The following is a 23,268-nucleotide window of genomic DNA, read 5'->3' on the forward strand; positions in this document are numbered from 1 at the left end:
CATATAGGGTTGATTCACTCTTATACAAACTAGAAGATGAAGAACAGATCGCTCACTGACAAAAGATCCGTGAAATCATCGATTAGTTCATGGCGTAAAGGCTTATAATAGCACAGAACCACATTGAAATATGTCTGTGCAACATGGAATTAATAATAAATATATAGAAGCTCTGTTTAAATAAAATAAAGATAGTTGGAAATAAAACCTTCAAATAGTTATTTCGAAAATGTATATGCCGAAAACTAGTCGTATTTACACTTTTAACAATAAAAAAAAAAAAAAAAACAAAAAAAAAACCTTACGCTGAATTTGATTTAAATATATTTTTGTTGGTAAAGATAAGAATTTTGTTGTTTTTGTAAGTTACATATTATTAAAGTTGATGCAGAATTATGCTTCTCTTTAATAACTTCGGGAAGATTCTTGCACGCTATCTGGAATGCATAGAATTGCTTTTTCTATGAGATTCTTCCTAGTTTAGTTTTGTTCAGTTTAGTTATCTTAACGGCCCGTTTTAAAGAAACAGTAAGTACTATTTTGAGGTGGACCTCGTAATTTTGAACTGCGGTCAGATGACGAAGATGATATCTGAACTGGCACCTCTTCTTTAAACTTCCATGCCAAGGACGTTTAGTCCCGATGGATTTAACGTTCACCAGACCCTCTTATTCGACGGTTCTTTGGTGGAATCGGATATCGAACCTGAAACCCTCCGGTTCGAGATTCTTTCGAATGTCTTCCGATTATTTAATTTTAGCAATTGTTTCAAAATTTGGAATTTTAATCCATGAACTTTTAAACCCATCCTGGTATTTTCGCCGATTCCCAACTTCGATTTAGCTAATTTTGAACTATTGAAATCTTTCCTCCTTCCCCCTCCTCTCATTTTAGAGGCAATAGAATATAATCATACTATTTCTTTAGCTAAAAGATAAGATATTTCTTTTATCAATATTTTGATCATATGTAATTAAGAAATAAATTATAAATATTTCAAATTTGAATCTGATCAAATTTTTTGTAGAAATTGGGATCTTAGTTTTAAAAAATCTGCATGAAACAAAAATCTAAATATAACAAGTACTTATCACTAAATTTATTAGAAATAATACAATTTGATTGAAATCAATAATATAAACGATTGAACCGACGCCAAGCAAACCATTATTGAGTAAAATTGGTACTTTCAGCATTGTGTGAATTAAAAACCAATGCTGATTAATTGATATTGGTAGAGGCTATAGGCACAAACCTATTTTTTAAACTTTGTTTTAGACTGATGGATGAGGACAAAGGGGGCGAAAGAAAAAAACGACGGTTAAAAAACCTGCATAAAAATAATTAAACATCCCATTATTCTTTGCAGAAAAAAATACAAAAATATCGAATTTTGCCCACGTGTATAAAGGCTTTACAAAATTTCAGCACCTTTTTTTATAAGGAGCAGTATTATAATACTGGCAAACGAAAAACAAAGTACTGTATTAAACCAGTATTCGACTACTGGCAAACGAAGTTCACACTGTTTGATCTGAAAGGTGTTGCATACTCTGTTAGATGAACTGGTAACGATCTAATAAATAGATCCGCTCCCAATTCTAATAATTTGGTAAAACAGATTAATATGGTTAGCGAGCCGCATATTTGTTTTTAGACCTCTGGTGATTTATTAGTATTTGGAACTCTGTTCTTCCAGATATTATTTTCTTTCTGTAAAAACTTGCAAATTTACCATTTCAAGAAAAAAATTATAATAAAATGATATTCAAATTTCTCATCCAAATGTAGTGAGAAATGAATTAGTTGTTGTCTCCTTTTATTATATTTATTTTATAAAATACATCCAGTTTTCGAAGCACTCTATTTATAGTGTATGAAAGTTATTACTAATACACCTTATCTTGAATTTGCATTTTTTTTAAATTTTTTTATAAAAGGTTCAGATTTAGATGGCGATGAATATGCCGTGTTATGGAATGATGACCTAATTTTTCACAGACCGAATGAAACCCCTGGCCATTTTCCTAGTGCTCAGCAAGAAGTTAATTATAATATAAGGGTTTGTAACCATATCTTGAATTCCATAATTTCAATTACTTTTTGATAAGTGAACTTGTTTATCATCATTTCGTACATTCATTAGAAAATTTTCTTCATATATAATTATTTATAGAAGCTTTAAAAATAAGAAAATTGTATGATTTCCTGTAAAAAACAGTTTTAAAAGTGATGAAAGATATCCAGCAGTTTTTTTTTTTTTTTTTCATATCTTTTTTTTTCTGTCCTTTTCCAATCTAGTAATCAGTATGCTTAGTGTCATTAAAAATCCTTTTACTTAGCGATGTTTGATCTTTCATCTCTGAAAGGATCTCAATGAATCCAGAAATCTCTGGAAAAAATTTTATCTCTGTTTAAAGGAATGCGTATAATAAGGAAAAAATATGTTTCTTTCATTTATTTACTGGAGTTTTCTTTCACCTCCTTTTTCTTGTTTAGATAGGTTTATGTACTATCTAAACAAGCAAAACTTTTTCATTTAAGGATAATTATATGAATTCAGTTAAAATCACTAGAATTAGTTTTAAATAGTGATTTCAGCAAGTCGTTGGTGCATTTTATATACATGTTATTTTTGTGTTGAGTATTTATTAGTTATATTTCAACATCATTTGGTAATTCATCTATTGTAATTTATTTAAATATATTTTGAAAGAAATTTTTGCACATAGAAAGTTTTAGAGCTTTTTGATTATATGTAATGAAATTGTGTGTTTAATTCATTGAGGACGAAAAAATCGAAACATTCAGTCAGAATACACTGAATAGTTTAAGATTTCCAAAAAAAATAAAAATAAATAAATAAATAAAGAGAAAGATTTTACTAGTAACATTATGTAAAAATTATCACCTTAAAATTTTCCAGAAACTGCATGTTTTTTAGTCCTTTATATATACAGGGTGTTTATAAAGTCCCGGACCCATTTTGATGTTTAATAACTCATAAAATAATAAAGATAGATTAAAATTAATAACATAAATGGTTAAATAGACTCAAAAAGTTTCATGACCCTTGTCAATGAACTTCCACGTGTGCCCCCTTCGTCGCACGGAGAATATCAAGTCGATAGTCAATTTCACGCCAGGTAGCGACAAGCATGTCGGCATCCACAGAGCCATTTGCGCACATTATGGCGATTAACAATGCCAGAAACATGAAAGGATGCTTCATCGGAGAACATTATGCTCTTCAGAAAATCAGCAGCATCTTCTATCCTCCTTAGCATATCTGTTGCAAAGGCCATCCTCCTAGGCCTATCGTTCGGTTCCAAAACTTGAACAATTTGGACTTTGTATGCATGCAGTCTTAATTTTTTCTTAATAACCTTGTACACCGTCGAAATTGGCATATCCAATTCTGTTGCCGCTGATCTCACAGATATTCTAGGATTGTGTAAAAATGTCTCTCTGACACGCTCAACATCAAAATCACTTGTGCAAGGACGTCTGGAACGTTTCTTATCTTCGATACTTCCAATTTCTAGAAAATTCTTTTTCCACCGCAAGATGCTGTTTTTGGATGGAGGATCTTTTTGGTAAATTCTTCTGAAATTTCTCTGTGCTTGCACTATCGATTTCATTTCTATGAACCACCATAAAATCTGTGCTTTCTCTTGTGGTGTACGCATTCTCCTTAATATCCACTCGAATAAAACATCACATACAAAAGTACTACATAGAACAAACACATCAAAAGTAAACATAACATTGCAATAGTTGCCAAAAACAAAAGAGAGAAAAATGCAATTAATAAGCAGACAATATTTAGAAAAGTACAGATATTTAGACTGGAAAATGAAATTATCTGAAAATAACCACACGCGCAGACGATATTTACAAAAATAAAAATATTCAAACCTGAAAAGGAAAATTATATGAGTTACTCCATCAATAAATGCCATAAGTTTGTTTATATCTTTATTATTTTACGAGTTATTAAACATCAAAATGGGTCCGGGACTTTATAAACACCCTGTATATTTAAATGAACCTTGTTATTCCGGAGCATTTGTTAATTTGATGGTCCTTTGGTTTGATACTTGTCGCATTATTGTATTGAAAAATATTGTAATAATTAAAGACAATCATTATCGCATTAACCCAAGTTAGAGTACTTTTATTAACCGACTATAGCAATTAATCGACAAAAAAGATCAACAAAGACAACATGTTGGTCTATTGACTATATTCACCAATGACATGCAGTTAAGCTTACAATTTGCCAAAGCCATGCAGGTAATATAATAAACACAATAGTGCCAAAGAATTTTTTTTTTTTTTAAGCTGATGATAAATTTTACCTAAAGGGGGTGATTGATGATAAAAACCTTTTACTTTAAATAATAATTGAACTACTTAAATGTGCAATAATAAGATCTTAGTTATAATGTTAATTAAGAAAAGCAGATGATTTTTTTCCCTCTCAGTGTAAATGGAAAAATGAAATGATAAATTCTTACTTTATGCCATAAAACATTGATGCTAGCATTTAATGTAAAGAACAATATTTGCAAACGATAGCTAATTTTTTCAAATTTATTTAAAATGCAGTGATAAATTTTCAATTCTTGCTGGCTAATATAAGCTTTTGGCACTTCTAAAAAACTTCAAAGACTTTCAGATTTTTAAATAATTGTAACAAGCATAGATTTGTATATAATTTTTGTAATATTTATACTCTTACATTATTTATATTTCAATAAATACTAAATTATTCGATAGAAATATAAATATTACCTATGACTGCTTCAATATGTAATTTTCATTTTTACTTTATTGTATACGAAATATAGAAAAGGTACTGTAATCGTCAAAAAATTCGAACTTGAAATTCAGATAAAATTTTTCGTTTCGGACCTCGGAGTTAGAGAAATATATTTTTGTCATTATGGTTGTCAGTCAAAGAGAGCTCAAAAGCGCTTTGAGGTAGACAAATGAGATTTCATATACAGTCTTTTCACCAAATTTGTAGATTTCTATCAAATGTTGAGAAAAATTTCGTCAAAGGAAGTCTGTCGTGTTTGTCCGACGGTTTGAGTACAAATGGACTCAATAATTACAAAATTCAAAGAACTGTGTAAATAAAATTTGGTACTCGAGTTTAGCATTTGAAGTGGAAATTCATATTAAATTTTCAACCAAATCTCTCAAGCAGTTGACAATCTGTCGGCCCGTACTTTCTCATGCCTGTAAATGTGATAACTCTAAACGCAATGACTTAAATCAATGAAATTCAATATACTGTCTTGTGACTACAATATTAGTAAATTTAGGTGTGAATCGGTCTGCAAAAAAGACGTCTAAGACACGTTTTCTCAAAATAGATTAGTGAAAGTAGTAGATTCATATCAAGATTTGTATTTATCCTTGGTCCACAATTTAAGAGGGAGAGGAAGTGGAATTAAATGGAGGGTATACGAGGGTATGTTTCAGGAAGACCATTCGCGTTGGTTTTTGTCTAAAGATTGAAACGAACTTGAAAATTGTAACTTAGACAAAAGGATGAAAGGTTTTTTTTTAATCGTCAGAATGCAAGAGAACACGATAATTTCAAAATGCTAAGAACGATATTAACAAAATTTGTCGCATAGTTTTAGCATCAAAAATTAATAAATATTCAAAACAAATTTTTATTTGTAATCTCCGAATTAAATACTGATTTTCTTGTAACTTATCCAACTGTCTTATGAAGAAATCCATTTTAGCGTCATTTCTGAAATGACAAACTTTAAAAACAAAATTTCCTTATAGCATTTAACCCTCCCTCCCCTATTCCGATTACTTTATCTCAATTCATATTTATTCATAACATGATAATATTTTGAAATTCAGATTTACTGTTTATTTCTTCATGTGTATGATTTAAAGCAAAGTTCTTTAAAACGTAGGAATCACGAAGTAGATTTTATGCTTACTATTGTAGATAAATTAGCATTCAGACTTTCGTGCATCTAATTCATATTTTTAGGATAGAAAAATGTATCTTATCTTAATGTAGTTTATATGGATAAACGGCTACTATTTCTTTCATTTGGAAAAAAAGACAATGTTGAAAATTCTTAACGAAATCTAGCTGAAACAATACTGATATTTATATCTTAAAGCTTTCCTTAAATTTATGACAATTTGTACATTAGTAGGCTTATAATACAACGGAAAATCCAACCTATTTTTTTTAATAACGTTGATTAAATTTTTATGAAAATAGCAATTTGTTTATATATACATTATTTTGGTTTCTATGCATATTATATTGGAGTATTGGCAAATGAAATTGATTTTTCAAATGCGTAATAATTATGTAAAGAATTTTTATTAATAACACTCCTATAATGTAATTTCTTTTAATATTTTTTCGTCGATAAGGATTAGTTCTAAATACAGTTTTCTATCATCGCATTTTTAATTTATCTGTTTACTTATTCTGGCATCTCATATACAGTGTCTCACAAAAGTGATGGGACACTTGTGCTTTACAAAAGGAAACTGTAATAAAATAAATAAATAAATATGTACAAAAAATTTTTGGGTGTGTTTCATATTTAAAGTTAGTAGCAATTATTACATAATATACATTTTGTTAAAATATTAATTTAATAAAAATACAATTGTTTAGAAGGGAGCAAAAAATGGCTCACATAAGTGATGGGACACTTACTTTTCCATCAAATATTTATCCAAAAATTATACTTTTTAAAAGGTTTTAATATTTTGTTGGATTTCTTTTTACTTTTAAAACATGATTTAATCTTCTTGGAATGGATTCGACTAATTTTTGTGTGATTTCTGGAGTGATTTTACCCCATTCTTCTTGAAGCACCGATTTTAATTGTTTTGAAGAAATGTTGTGTTTGTGAATTCTTGATTCCAATTCTTGCCAAATATTCTCTATGGAATTTAAGTCTGGAGATTGTGGTGGTGTTTTTATTATTTCAGGGCAGTTATACAGCAGCCAGAGTCTAACGTTCAAAGCAGTATGCTTGGGGTCATTGTCCTGGTAGAATTTAAAATCGTTATGAAGGTTCAATTTTCGTGCTGAAGATTTCAAATTTTGCTTTAAAATGTCAATATACTTGTACTGATCCATTATACTGTCAATAAAAACAAGATTACCAACTCCAGTGGACGACATACACCCCCATACCATAACTCCTCCTCCACCATGTTTTACTGTTGACACCAAGTTCTGTTTGCGAAATTCTTCCTTGGGTTTTTTCCACGCCAAGATTCTACCGTCAGAACCAAATATATTAAATTTACTCTCATCAGCAAATATAACTTTATTCCAGTAATCAGAATTCTTATTTATGTTGGATTTTGCGAAAGCTAGTGTGAGTTTTCTATTCTTTTCACTTACGAAGAATTTTTTCCTGGCTACTCTACCGTGATATCCAGCAAATCGAATTACCCTTCTAATAGTCTCAGGATTAACAATTATTCCATATAATGCTTGTAAATCAGCAGCAACTTTAGGAGCACTCTTTCTTGGATTTTTTTTTAATATTTTGAACGATAATTCGCTTTATTCCATTGGATAGCTTTGATGGTCGGACAGGTCTTCTTTTATCCTGAATAATATGATTCTTTTTATATCGTTTAATGATATTGAAAACTATTGAATGACTCAAGTTAACTGTTTCAGCAGTTTTTCTAATAGATTTTCCACGTTCAATATGCAAATTAATAACTCATTGTCGAATTTCAGGTGAAGTTTCTTTTCGTTTAGCATTCATGGCTGCACAGAGCTAAAAAACATAAAAATTCCAAAACAAACTGGAGAGAAAGAAATACTGCAGACGATTTTATAAATTATTGCCAATTGCTTTTGAGTAAAAATAAAACCACCAAAAATATTTTTATCTCTTATTTCAGACGATTTTTTGTTGCATATCTAGCGGTGCCCCATCACTTATGTGAGCTATTTTTTGCTCCGTTCTGAACAATTGTATTTTTATTAAATTAATATTTTAATATTTTGACAAAATGTATGTTATGTAATAATTGTTACTAAATTTAAGTATGAAACACACCCACAAAAAATTTGTACATGTTTTTTTAATTTATTTTATTACAGTTTCCTTTTGTAAAGCACAAGTGTCCCATCACTTTTGTGAGACACTGTAGTTAATCATATGCGCTTTTAAACGGGTATATTTTCGATTTAAAATATATTATTATAAATCGATAAATTGATTGATTTCAATATTTAACAAATATTTCATTCTTTTACTATCTTTATATTGTGTTATTAAAGATTTGATGAACTGATTTTATACTTTTTAGAACTCAAAAAATATAATAGAGGAAACGCAACGTGATTAATAATTTTTCCTTTTAATGAATTGTACGTAATAACTTTCAATAAAATTATTATTTAATTTAAATTAATTTATTAATGACACTTAAATTAACACACCAATTTAAAGAATTGAATCATTAAAATACAAAGGGGAAAATTCATTTATTTACTATTTCGACTTCCTGCTATTTTCAAAAGCAATAAAAATACAGGAAATATATTTCACTCTTATCTTGTAAAAACGTCTTTTTAGTTGTGATAAGGAAATGCAAGTCTGTCGACAAGAAGGACTCCATAATCTATAGATATTGCCTTAGAAATGCACATCTGTATATACAATTATTTTTAAATTTTTCATTGATATTGTAAAGTATATAAATAATGCGTAAATAATGTTTATGCTTGAAATATACACATAGCTAACGTATTTAAATTTTTTCCCCTTAGGATACAGACATGATTAATTTCCTTGTGAAATATATAAAAAACGATCAAGTTGGGGCAATTGCAAATGCACATCTCGCACATGCCGATTATTCAGATATTTTCTCGGCGAAGTGCATTGAAATAGCAAAAAAGTTCTCTTATGCAGTTGACTATGCTAAAACTGGAGTGAGTCGTCATCTTGATCCTCCAGAAAGACCAGACCGATTCCCAGACTTCATGGAGAGGAACTATAAAGAAACTTACAAATCAAAAAAAGCTTTAGGCAAGATGTATCGAGTTGCTCACGATTATGAATCGGAAAACCAGGAAGCAAGCATTACTTATCAGGATATTAAAGTGAGTCCTTTATATCACTAGTAATCAGTATTTCATTTGAAGAGAAAATTATTTTTTTAACAAAAATCGAACAAAAAATAGCAATGATAACATCGGAAATTATTGTTCAGTTTTGAGTAACATGTATTATACCGGAATGTTATCGCTGAGATGATTTGGTATGACACAAATAAGTAAAATTGTCTTCATTTTATTTCTTGCCTCCGAACAGCTACGTGCAAGCATAGTTTGCTTTATTTATTAACTAGCCGCCTTTGGCGACCAGCCGGTTCGCCAATCTTAATTTTCGTTTAAATTTTAATAATTAAATAGGTTGAACCGGAGTTTAACCCCCTTCTTCGCCAAGTTGCGATAACGCGCCAAAGCTGGCAATCTTTATTATGCACTATAATTGAACATCTGCTCCTTTGCTTTTGAACATTTCGAAAGGCCGTTGTTGGTGATTTTTAAAATTTGGGCCAAGCAGGGGGTTAAACTCCGGTCGTACCATTAAATATTTTACGCAATTCCAACTTTAATAGATTCTTCAGCAAAATATTTTAAAACTTCAAATTTTGATAGTCATATAATTCACTCACAATATTATAAAGGCCTTCAGTCATAACGTGATATGTATCTCTCTAATTTTCTGTTACTCCACGTAGAATTTATGCTTTAAATTAAAGTGTAAATGATTAATCTGCAATTAATATAATAATATTTTTTTACTGAAAAAAAGCATTTTTTTAATAATATGATTACTGATAATAGAGTCACTGAGTGTTTAAACTTTATGGGCACTAAAGAATATCTTTCTTAATTTATGTAATATCTCAAGAATTTGTCAACAATATTTTCTCAGATTCATCATGAACAGATCGATTCATTAACAATGTTTCATTTTAAATGCATCAAACACTAAGAAAATAAAATGAATCATTTAAAATAATCGGTCGAAAACAGGTTTAAAAAAACTACTTAAAAACGATGTACTTAAAACTATAAGCATATACAAAAAAATATATAACTAACATAAATACAATTTAATTACAAAAGCATGCAACTAACCTAAAAATAATTTAAATCATTCGGTGATAATGATTGTCTTGGCAACAATCAGAACACAATGCGCATGCGTGAATTTTCTTCGCCAGTTACGGTAACGCAAATGCGTGAATTTTTCTACACCAGTTGGGGTAACGCTATGCAGATTAGACATTTTTAATTTCCTTTATCCTGTGTTATTTTAATTCAAAAGTACTTCAGAATGAATCTGAAACATGGATTAATTAACAATGTTTAATTTTAAATGCATAAAACATTAAGAAAATAAACAGAATCGTTTGAAATAATCCGCCGAAAAATGTTAACCCTAGCCTCATTACTGTTGGGAGAAAAAAATAACTGATGCCTTACTCATTTGGCGGTGGGGAAAATGGAAGATTTTTTGGCGGGAAAGTTGGTTTTTAATTAATAATTAAAATTCTAATTAAAATTTCAAAGAAAGGGACCCCAGGTGCACATTCCCGACCTCTAAGGTATACATGTACCAAATTTGATAGCTGCATGTCAAATGACCTGGTCTGTAGAGTGCCAACACACACACATTGAGCTTTATTATAAGTATATAGATATATAGATTTACTTTGCATTATATTTCGGTATTGAAATTAAACTCAAGTTGTTTTTCATTGCTACCACCAATATTTCATCCTGGATTTTTCTTTTTTCATTGCTGGTGTTCAAGATATGAAAATGTATCTTGTTTGTCCATGTTGAATAGGTTTCAGTATAAGGCAGGGATGGGCAAACTTTTTCGATCGCGGGCCTAAAATCGAAAAAAAAAAGTTTGGCGGGCCAAGATAAATTTTATAAAATTTTAAAAACCATATAAAAGTATTACAGTTTAAATATATGTTAATGAGATGAATGAAATTGCGATTTCATTTTTAAAAGTTACTTATAATGAGGTTCGAAGTGAGATGCACTGATTCTAAAGATCGAGGCTAAATGCTCATCTGTCAGTCTACTTCTGAAATAATTCTTTCTAAGGTTCATAGTTGAAAACACTTGTCCACATATATAAGATGAAGCAAACATAGTACTGATTCCTGGACTTGAGATATTAAATTTGGGAAAACTTACTTTCGATAATGATTTGTAAAACTCTTAACTTTTGTGCATTTAGAAACAACTGCTTGAAATGATTGTTAGATTGCAACTCAATTAATTCAAGCTACATATCGACCTCACTGCTTCACAATTTACGTTGAAAGACACGGCAAAAAGATCCAATTTTGTTTGAATGACACTGAAATCTTGAAATCTGCGTTCGAACTCAAAATGCAATTTTTTTTCAAGCCATCTTCATAATTCTTAAGCTTCTCTTCATTTACTGAGGGTATTGAATTTAACCTCCGAAAATGAGACAAATCGTTCTTAGCTAGCTGCCCAGAAAACAGATGACGTTTTAGTTTAAAAACTTTGAGATGAGTCCAGATATCGTCGACAAATAGATTTTTCTCTTGCATCTTGACATTCAAGTTGCTCATATGACAAAGAAGATCTATGAAAAATGCAAAGTCCGAACGCCATTCTGTATCTTCTAGCATTTCGCACTCCGCAAAACACTGTTTCTCATGGAAGAACGACACAATGTCGTGTTTCAGCTGCCAAACTCGCTCGAAAACACATCCTGCACTAAGCCATCTTACTTTCATGTAATACAGTACATTAGAATATTAAGATTGCACGTACTGAAGGAAATCTCGAAATTTCCTGTGAGTAAGCCCACGAGATTGAATAATATTTACAAGCTTCATGATTGTATCAAGCACGGGTTTCATATTCAATGTAGATTTACATAGAGAATCTTGATGTATAATACAATGTAGAAAAACAACATTGTTCCCGGGAAAGTTTTGATTAAAGAGTCCAAGAAATCCAGATTTTTTTCCTGTCATATTTGGAATTGCACTTTGGTACTCCATCAGTCGTAATATTACATATATTTTTTATAGAAACTTTCAAAGTTAAAAGCCCTTCCTGAAATTCACGAAAAATATGACATCCCTTTGTAATTCCCTTTTAAGAACGCATGCACGCCAGTTCCTTGGTAATTTCAAAGTTCTCATCAACACCTCTTATAAATGATACTAATTGAGCAGTATCATTTATATCAGTGCTTTCATCCATAGCTATGGAGCAAAATTTAAACTGGCCAATCTTTGACTCTAATTGTGATGTCAAATTTTTATCGATTACTTCGATTCTAGAAGTCAGCGTTTTTCGAGATAAGCTTACAGTCTCAGAATTATTTTTCTTGTCTGTACATAGAACATCACAAACTTGGAGCATGCATTGTTTAACAAACTCCCCATCACTGAGAGCTTTATTATTTTTAGCAATATTGTTTGCTACAATGTAACTTGCATATGTAGTTGCTTCTTGGATATTACTGCTTCCCTTATTGAAAAAATTTTGTCGGCCTGATCATTTTTTACCAAGACTTTCTGCATTTTGTTTTCTTACATATTCGGACATTGCTTTATAATTTAAATTCTTATGCTTAGATGTAAACTAATGGGAAATGTTATATTCTTTGAAGACTTCTACAGCTTCATTGCAGACGAGACACACTGGTTTATCTTTTACAACTGTAAAAAATATTTCGAGGTCCATTCATCATTAAAAGCACGGCACTCTGAATCAACTTTACATTTTTAGTAGCCATTTTGGGGTTGAAATATTTTAAGAATAATCCAAACAAGTACTAGCTACGTTATACTTTTAATAATTTCACCAGTATTCATAATGATGCTGTATGTCCTCAATTTTTTCATACGCAATCAATAATATTAGAACTCGGGCCAAAAGAAAAAGCCGCTGGCTGGAACTTAAAATGCGCATATTTGAGGTCTAATTCACCTATATTGGATTCCCATATGTCTGATCCCCGAGAAAGAGATAACGCTTGTTGGCACCAATCTACAGCTATAACTAACAAAGAACTTCCTCTTTTAACACTTTACCGATAGAAAGATGTCTGCGCTTGCTATTTCCGTCGATATGTGTTTTGTAGAACAAAAGTAGAGAAAGTAAAAAGATCATCAGTCCTTTGAAAAAAAGGAATAAAAGAAACTAATATTTAATCAAAGTAGAAAAGGAAATTAATATATAATATATAAATGTATATTTCTTTTAATTTGCCTCGGACCGGCAGAATTAAAATTATATCCGCGGGCCTTATAGAACCTTCCGACGGGCCGTAGTTTGCCCATCCCTAGTATAAAGCAAGCTTTTAATAATTTTTTTTGAAATTTTATTATATTTATAATTAATTTCAGAATCTAGAAGTTGTTAAAAAATAATTTTATATCCCCATTTAAAAAAAAACACTGCTTCTCTTTCTTTTGATGTAATTGGAGAACAAGAAATTAGTGATAAACAGAAAATAAAGAAATACATAGCATATTGAACAAAATGGTGTAAGGCTTTTAAAAGTATAGATTGATGTCTATCAAAATTTGAAGTTAAAAAATATTTTGCTGAGAAAGTTCTCAAGATCATGTAACAAATAATATTTAATCAACATTCTCAGCTACCATTAATCCAGACGAACCAATTAGTCTCCAGGGGTTTCTAGTCCAAAATAAAATAATTTTCCTCTTTAGTAGAGCTGTGGGAATTCCAATCTTGTATATTTGTTTTTAAATTGTTGTGCAAAACCAGTTTTAAGGGGGGGGGGAGTGAATTAATGGAAGTGGTCAGAAATTCTGTAAAGTGTTATATCTTTTCCATATTGTAATTCAAACAGATTTAAATAACATCGTACTCACACGTTTTAATAGTACTCTTAGAAAACAATAAATTTTCTTATGTGAGTATAATCTGTAAGAGTAAGGATATTTCATCTTTCAACAAGATTTCTTGAGTTAAAACACAGCAAATATATAATATTAAAATGGGCAGACAAGATGAGAAATAATTACAGGTGATACAGCTTTAAATAGTGCTGTACCATTGTTTGGGATTCTGTGACATTTTCGGAAAAGGAAAGTGTGTTTAGTTATAATTCACTATGTCTTTGAATTAGGGAACCTGATATTTAGTCCAAAAATATTTTTTTCTTTTTCCATATTGTTTTAAGCAAGGAGGAGTACCAGAAATAAGTTTGCCTGTCATATTTGTCATTTATCATATTTTATTTTGTACATAAATCTATGCGCATTGTGTGCTGTATGCAGCATTTTATATTTCAACATAAGCACTTTATATTTCATTTATTATCGTCGAAATTATCAAATTTGTTTTAATATTAATTTTACGTATTTATGTGGTATCTTATCTATTTTCAGCCAGTCTGCATTGTTGTTTTGACATGACTTAGTAATTTTAAAATCTATGCCATAAAGATTTGTGGAATCCATTGAGCGCACAATGTGTTAAATTCTAACTATCCAATAGTACGGCTAATTGTTCCAGGCGATAAATCCAATTTATGCTTTAATTAACTTGATTAGCTTGGTCATAGCTTTTTAACATGTGTTTTATTATCTGCGATTCCAAGTGATGTGAGTCTTCCAATGCGTACTATCACTGTTATCAATCATCATCTTGCTTGAAATAAGGTAACGTCATTTTGCCATACTACTTCTCCCCCGGGTGGTGCACCTCGAAATGAGAAAGAGATGTTCAGGTATGGTGGTTGGATCTCGCCACGCTAGATGGTACACGAAAAGGTGGGGGTCTGGCTCCTCCCTTCGATGACGGGACGTATTTCCTTAGGGAAGAGTTGTACCGTGTCCGGTGATGGCTCTTAGAACTCAACCACAGTTCCCGCCAGTGTTGCTGTTACGGCGGTCCAGTTATTCAGTATTATTTATCTGTGTGCCTTCAGGTGGGTCGGACAATCAGTGATATGACTTGCCATACTACGCAATAGACATAGATGTTTTACATAGATTTTTCACATTTAGCCCATAGATTCTCATTAACCGATAATAAATCCGCTCAACTGATAAATTTTTCGCACTCAAAAATCTTATAACAGTGCGTATTTGCTGTTAGGTACATTACTGTATTCGATCATTCGTCTTTAACTCATTTGGTGCGAAGTAGTGCTTACCGATTTCACATTATTTCTTAAAACGGTATTAATATTTTTCTATAGTTACTTTCAGTCTCGATTCTTTATTACAGAATATAAAGGCATTGGTAATTTTATTTTTGGGACGCCCTTCATATTTTTTGTATTGTATATGTTTTACTTTCTCCTTAATTATTTGATATTATTTGAATTTAATTGTATTTGTGGCTTGTACAAGATTGCTGCAAGCAGAAATATTTAAAAAAAAAAAATTCTTTTCACAGGTTGATCCAGATTTGGAGTATCCTGGATGGGAAAGATACAAAGAGAATGCTATTAAGTCGAGAAATAAATATAACACTTTATTGAAAACCATCTTGAGAAATTATGGTATACAGCATGAAGCGGAAGTATTTTCAGGAGCGTTTACTAATTTGCATTGCCGCTTTCAAGAACGAAAAGACCGTGATGAAATCGAGAAGGTAGTTGTGAGATGCATTAAGAGGCTCTCTAAAAGCATGAATGAGGAATTTCTCGAAGAATTTAAAGATGCTGCTGATGCTAAGGAAATTGATGTTCGTATTTTACAAAAAGCCTCCGCTTGGTACATAATTACATATAGTGACAGCAGTGCCAAATTCTTGAGTTTTCCGTGGACAGTTTCTAAGTTCTTAGCAAACATTAAAATCAGAAAAACGGGTATACCTCCTCTTCATTTTTCTCCTATTGTTGCCGAAATGGATAAGCAAATCAAAATCTGTGAAACGAAAAACCTGTTGCCTCTTGATATCGATTCACCTTTCTGGGAAGATTTTAAATTTATTTGTAACCAGGATGTTGTAAAACTCGCTTTTAGAGTATTGGTTTTGTGGGCTGATGATGAAGAAATATTGACGAGATATGGTCAACAAGGTCTCATGCCATTCAATACATTTCTTAGACTTTTCCTCCATGTTGCTGAATCAGCAAATTACGTAGTCAGTCACAGCAAATCACATAATCAATCTGTCTTCCCCACTCCCAATGGTCCAACATTTTCTGCCGCTTCTCTTTGTTTAGAGTTCTTTAGGTTTTGCCTGACACTTCGTTTCTACAATCAGTATGAAGTCAGGGAAATTATACCATTCACCGTAAATAAATATAGTCAGTTATCAAAACGAGCTGTTGTTACTTACCACAGATTTGCTCTTCTGGGTAAATTTCGAACTCTGTATTTTGATGCAATTGTTGAGGAAAGAGGCATACATATGAAGCCTGTTTATATCGATAGCAAAATATTTCCAAGGTTACCAATTGATTCTGAGTCGCTACGCAAAGCCGAGGAAGCACTTATGAAACACTCAAAAGTGGAATTCGTGAGACTTCGAGAAATCAAACAAACCAAAAAAGTAGTCGTTTTTGCTATTGGCACTGAGCAATCTTTGAAAATGTTGAAAAGCTTTTTGAGAAAGAAGCATGTGTGGTTGAGACAGTTATTCACAACAGGAAATTTACCTTTAGAATAAAGGCAAAATAACAATATTTTCATTTTATAAATATAATTCATTATTATTTTTTTTTAATTTCAAGAGCACATATTCTGAAAAAGTGTCATTTCAATGATAAAACAATATATTGGCTCATAATATTTTCTTTCCTATCAAAATGCATTCCTGTACATAATGCATAAGATGTTTTTGTAACTTTTTATATATCTGTTTTTGATGCCTGGAATGTGATTTTAATAAAAAAATTTCCAACCTCCTCTATTTCGGATGTTTGATTTTTGTGTATCACATGAAATCATTAATTATTTCAAAAGTAGGAAAATCATAATAATTTTTAATATAGATCTTGAATTTTTTTTTAACCTTGCAATTTTTAAATTGGGAAATGAAACTTTAACTAATTGGATAATTAATAAATCATCTAAAAAATATTAATTTTTATGTCAAAATAATTTTTTATGTGATATCTTGACATAATTGATAAAAATGATTATAGCTTTTTAGTATAAAAATATACTATACTAAAAGGCTACAATCAAGGCTAAAAGACTATAACTAACTTCTCCCTGTCTCAGTATTTTTTGCCTCGCCTTCTGGTGGAAACATTTTAGACATGTCGATATTACATGAAAGGTAGTGGTACTGTATCCACTTATATCATTTCCGTTTAAAAACAAGTTTATTTTCGAATAAGTTTCCTATTGTCTAGTAATAATGAGAATATAATTTATGATTTGTTGAGGAAACTCCAATAGCGAAAGAAATTTTTTAAATGCTTCTGTATGAAAGACTATTAAATAAGACTTTTAACATATGAAGGCTATTAAAATAACACCGCTTTATTATCTAATAACTTGGGGGAATCACGGATTTGAAGTTATATCTAAACGATTTAGTTGAAATTAAACATAAATAGGATTGTCGTCGTATTTAATAAATCAAGCAATTATAAACAAGAAGAAAAAAAAAACTTGTTCGAATTTCTTGTATGAAAAATAGAATTGCATTATCAAAAATACGTAGAAAAATAAATAATAATTTTCAAAACAAAAATTGATCTGAAAATTACTAGTAGCAATTATTAGATATTCATTGAATTGCAACTCTGAATAGATTGCACATTTAATGTATTACATTTCATTTAAACATAAATGGATTTCTTTAACATATCACCGTGCATTCTTTTTTTTCTAGGCAATTGGCACTTTCAAAGTAAAGTTTGGAATTATTAACAATACATTTATGGTAATAACTCGCCTGGAATTAAAATTTACATTTATTGTATTTTCTTTTTTTTTATGAGGATTTTCTCGTATCTGCTCTAATGGCAAATTTGCGAACAAACTCTAAAGGTAGGTTTTTGCATTAGAATATTCAAAAAAAGGTTATTAATGGAATATTTTTTTTCTTTTGATTTGTTTCTTTGTACGAAGGAATTATTCTTTTAATTCCGGGATATAAAATAGTTAGAAACAGCGGAGGATTTTTTTTTGTGTGTGGCTCGAAATAGTGCGCTTTATTAGGTTCTCTTTTAATTCTTTGATGTACACGATTTTAAAGAAGATAAATATCCTAGTAGCGCAGAATTTTTTTATTTTAAAAAAATCAGGAAAATATTAATTTCGATTGCTTAACATAAAGCATTACTCAAAATAAGAAAAAAATAATAACATTTCAATAAATCCTTTTTCTAGAGTGCAACATATATAATCACCTCATTTCACTGTCTCAAAATCAGTGTAAATTATGTAATAATTTTTTTTTTCAATTATGAAACGAGCTATTCACTCATAATAAAACAACACATACCATTATGAACAACATGCACCATTGTAAACGAACAAAAATTCACAGCATCACACAAAGCGCTAACCTTAATCACAGCAGCACATATAACTTACTGATGCGTTTTGATTTATCTCCATTTTTTATGTACTCATTTATCGTTGATGCAGAGCATTGTTAACCGAATGAAAAACTATAAATAAACTATTACACTATATGACTATGGGTAACTTCAATTTTTTCCAGATGGGTTGAAATACATCCTACCAGGCATAAAAAGCTAAGCAAAAGGTGGGGCAGTTTTTAAGCCATTAGCCTCGAAGAGTTAATACACCGATCGATTAGTTTCATATTTCAACGTGATCACGATTTATTTTAGGTTAATCTTTATTTCAATAACTTTCTGAAAAAATATTCTTATATTTATTTATTTTGGTTCATGATTCCACGGCATTCATATTTGCTCATATTATTATTAAAGTTATTATTATTCAATATTTGTAAGTATTCTACTAACTACGTGAACGTAATAAAACATTTAAAAACCGTACCAGTTATATTTGATGAAGGTTAATAATATCTAATGTTTTATAATTCATAGAATTTATATTTTTTACAAACTCATTTATTAGGGCTGTTAGGAAAACCAAGTACAGTAGTATTTCGCTAATCCGACGCTCATTACTTCGACACTTTAATTAGTTTTCGACGCACTTTTTGGAATATGTTGTTTGGCAATGAATTATTCTTTTTTGTTAAAAATTGAAATCTTCCTCCCTCAGTACATAATTTTTCTGTTTAATGTGCGCCTACACAAAATTGTTGTATATTTTCGCCCTGAACAGATTGTTGGCTCATTTCCCACAGATGAAAAAAAGGGCAATCAAACCTCGCTTAACAAGTACCTCGTATAACGAGAAAAACCAAATGAAAAATAAATGACTCGCTTAATGAGCAATGTTTCGCAGAACGAATCACAATGAGACAGCATGACGGCACATCCAAGATTAAGCTGGATATTCATTCTGTGTTACAGAAAAAAGCTGAGGTGGGGATTGGTGAAGAGATGAGAAAATAATAGACTCAACAAAGCAACAACCTTCCAACGAAATATGAGATATGCTGAAACATGTTGAGAAAAATTACCCTCACAAGGCAGTAAGTAACTACACAAAATGATAATGATGCGCTTCACTTTCACCACATTTCAAACAAGTGTCTCTAGAAGGTTTTCTTGTAAAAAATGTTTGCATTATAAACAATAAATTACAATGTTATAAATTTTTTTAGTATTCTTTTTCTCGAGATTGTCCTATTTCACATGGATTCCTATAGAAAACTGTTTCACTTAACGAGCTTTCTCATTGCGAGTAAGATTCAGGAAAGAATTATGCTCGTGAAGCAAGGTTTGTTCTATTTCACATGGATTCCTATGGAAAACATTGCTTCGTTTAACGAGTTTTCTCATTGCGAGTAAGATTCAGGAAAGAATTATGCTCGTGAAGCAAGGTTTGTTCTATTTCACATGGATTCCTAGGGAAAACATTGCTTCGTTTAACGAGTTTTCTCATTGCGAGTAAGATTCAGGAAAGAATTATGCTCGTGAACCGAAGTTTCATTGTATTATTGGATAATTCAGTGCTATCGCAATGATTCTCTATGCTCTGGACACCATAATCTGATAGGTGTCCGGTTCCTCATGTATTGGATTAGAGAAAGATTTTTGTATTTTCTAATCGATTTTCTTGCAGTACCTTTTCAGCTAGCTTAGCAGCCCTAGAGCAGCTGCCTAGATCGAAATTCGCCACTTTTTACAAAGCCTATGAATGTAGTAACTAAATTGTCGCATTATTGATAATTTATTTAAGTATACTACTTTTAAAATATTTCTCTTTTTCTCACATCAATCGCAGGTCTTTTACGTTTGGGATATAAGCACTATACTGGAGGAGGAAAAAAAAGAAGTAAATGCTATGCTCTCAAAATGTGAAATAATAATATTTTAATCTTTATCTTTAGATACGGAAAACCTTCGTGGCTTTGTACATCATACATCATTCGGCTTTTATTTTTTTCAGCAAAATAGGAAGAAAGCTGGGATAAAGATAGACATGTTTATTAAATTATTAAACACCTTTGGCGACTAGCTAGTTTGCTAGCAATATTGGTTGTACTTTCAATTAAATAGCTTATATATAACTTAATATTCCTAATTCTCTCACAAAGAAATTTATAAGCATCAATTTATGATAACAATTAAAGCCTTGTTAGTTCAATAGTCTTACACCTACTGTCCAATCCTGTTGTAAGCTACTAAGATATTGCACAGAATCCCTTAGTTTTTAACAATGGAAAGAAATCACGCCATTCAATATTTGGTGATGCAAATTATTTGTTTCAGCGCAGCAATGTAATCTATTAATGAAAATTGGGTACAAAAATTTTTAAAATTAGAAAAAATATAATTAAATTTGATTATTAAATCAGCATCATTAAAAAGACATTTTTTTTAAATTTTAAAGTAATTTAAAAATAATTTGTGTGCTGTAATATATCTAGGATATATTTTGAAAAAAAAAAACACCAAAATGTTTAATTTTTGATTCGTTAAAAAATTTTAAAAATCGCTCCGAGATACATATTTCCTTATTTCAAATTATACAAAGTATATACTAGGGCAACAAAAGTCTTCAAATTTGGTTACTCCAGATCGAATGGATTGTTGTGTCGATCGCCAAAATACTCTCATACATTCATCTTTATTATTAGGAGAGATATATAGAAGCTCAAGTTATGAATTAAAACCAAACGGTAGGGTTAAAAGAGAAAATAAATATCAACATCAGAAAAGAATAGCTAAAAGAAAAGTGCATTTAACTACGAACATCGAAAAAGGGTTTTTCTTATGCACTACATATCACCCCTCTGCATATTAAAATCATTCAAAACTGATTGGTGCGCTTTTCTGAAACGGACCTTTCGTTTTTATGAAGAAATATCATTTTCTTAATTTATGCATTTTGGAATTTCTATAGTATAGGAATTTCTTTATAGCAACATTTTAGAAGGGGAGCTAATTAGGATGCGGAAATAAGCGGATTTCTGTGGCTACGATTTTATTTTTATTCTGGAATAGATACACTAAAACAGAAATATTTAATACCAATAAATGCGTTAATAAGATGTGTGATAACAATTTGGATTAATTATTTGAATTCAATACTCAATATAGTTACGATAAAACGTCCTCAGATTGTGAAAAGATGGAAATAAAATTTATTCATGCTAAAATTAGAGTCAGAAGAATTATATCAATCAGCACTAGAAACGTCTGCTTAATCAAATTTGAATAATCTGTTTTGTTGACTAGTGTCTGAGTCAGTATACACTACCAGAGGTAGAACTAATAAATTATGTTGCAAATCCAGCATCGGCTGCAATCATTAGCAACAACTAAAAATCATTGAAAATACAGTGGAATATTTAAAAGAAGGTTTTTGTTGGATATGCTGATGAATTGGCCAACAACTGAAACGAATTCTACAAGGGGTGTTCCAATGAAAAGGTACGAAATGACACTGTGGATATAAATGAAAACTTTATTCAAAGTATACACCATAGGCCTGAACACACTGATCCCATTGATTAACGAGCCGAAGGACTCCTTATTCCCAGAATTCCTGTGGCCTTGACGAGACCCAGTCCTTCACAGCGTCCTTGAATTCGCCACCCGAGTTGAAGTGCTTTCCTTTCAGTTGTTTTCTTCAGGGGACCAAACACATGAAAATCGCAGGGCGATATATCCGGGCTGTAAGAAGGATGGTCGAGCTGTTCCCTCTTGAACTTGGTCAGTTCCACGTGTGTGACCCTGGAGACGTGTGAACACGCTTTATCATGGAGCAGAACCACACCTTCCGTGAGTAGCCCCGGTCTATTGTTCTGGATGGACCTGCGCAGTCTTCGGAGTGTCTCACAGTAAACATCGGAGTTAATGGTTCCGCCATCCTGTCTTCACATGCACTGCCACGTCAATTGGACGGCGCTCTTTATAACAGCCTCTGCTCTCTCCTGAGCAGACGCCCGCGCATGCTCCGATCTATGCTGGAGACTCCAGTTCCATCCCGAGATGTCTCGCTACATTCTCCCATAGCGGCATTGACAAATATGTTAACGGTTACTTTGTTACGACGTTTCGTACCTTTTCATTTGAACACCTCTTGTAATTTATTGTTTTTTCGCAACCGGAAGTACAGCAGTATTCTAGTATTATAATTGTGTGCATATCATATTTATGTTTGAAAATTTGTTTTTGGCTCAGCTGCCTGTAGGTTGGCTGCAAGGAATGAAGCAGATTATTAACTATGTTCTTTTTTAAACTTTTTTATTAAATTATTTTATAATTTTAATATACATACATATATACATACCTGATCTAATTCTACCTTTTTGATTTAATTAACGCTAGCAGAGTAAAACTGCTTTAATCAGCAAGTTCCCATGCTTCGAGTGAAGAGATAAAAATCCTTAATGCCTTGCAATATTCTTTTAAAGATACCTAAATCGACATATCTCAAAGAAATCCTAATCAGAATCTCATAGTATAAAACCACTGGGGGAAAATATTCCGGTCTCTTTTGCTATTCTCTTGTGTCGTGGACTGAAGTATTTCGTCACTTCTTTATTGTACATATATTATGCCTCCCGGAATGGAATAAAGAGAAGTTTTAAAATTTTCAAAAGTGACTTCTATCTTCAGCCACGCTACTGCTTAAAAAAAATAGGTTTTA

General features: G+C 31.1%; 1 protein-coding gene across 3 annotated transcripts in view; it reads left to right on the top strand.

Moving 5' to 3' along the window:
* LOC129963330 (uncharacterized) overlaps nucleotides 1-16,957 on the top strand; it is a 40,327-nt gene extending 23,370 nt beyond the window's left edge. For all 3 annotated transcript variants that reach the window (XM_056077640.1, XM_056077639.1, XM_056077638.1), the window contains exons 7-9: nucleotides 1,941-2,062; nucleotides 8,807-9,142; nucleotides 15,494-16,957. In XM_056077640.1, coding sequence (XP_055933615.1) covers nucleotides 1,941-2,062; nucleotides 8,807-9,142; nucleotides 15,494-16,714 — 1,679 coding nt within the window. In that variant the 3' untranslated portion in view covers nucleotides 16,715-16,957. The remainder of the gene's footprint in view (nucleotides 1-1,940; nucleotides 2,063-8,806; nucleotides 9,143-15,493) is intronic.
* Nucleotides 16,958-23,268: the final 6,311 nt, after the last annotated feature.

The sequence above is a fragment of the Argiope bruennichi genome, chromosome 3, assembly GCF_947563725.1.
Source record: "Argiope bruennichi chromosome 3, qqArgBrue1.1, whole genome shotgun sequence".
Classification (NCBI taxonomy): domain Eukaryota; kingdom Metazoa; phylum Arthropoda; class Arachnida; order Araneae; family Araneidae; genus Argiope; species Argiope bruennichi.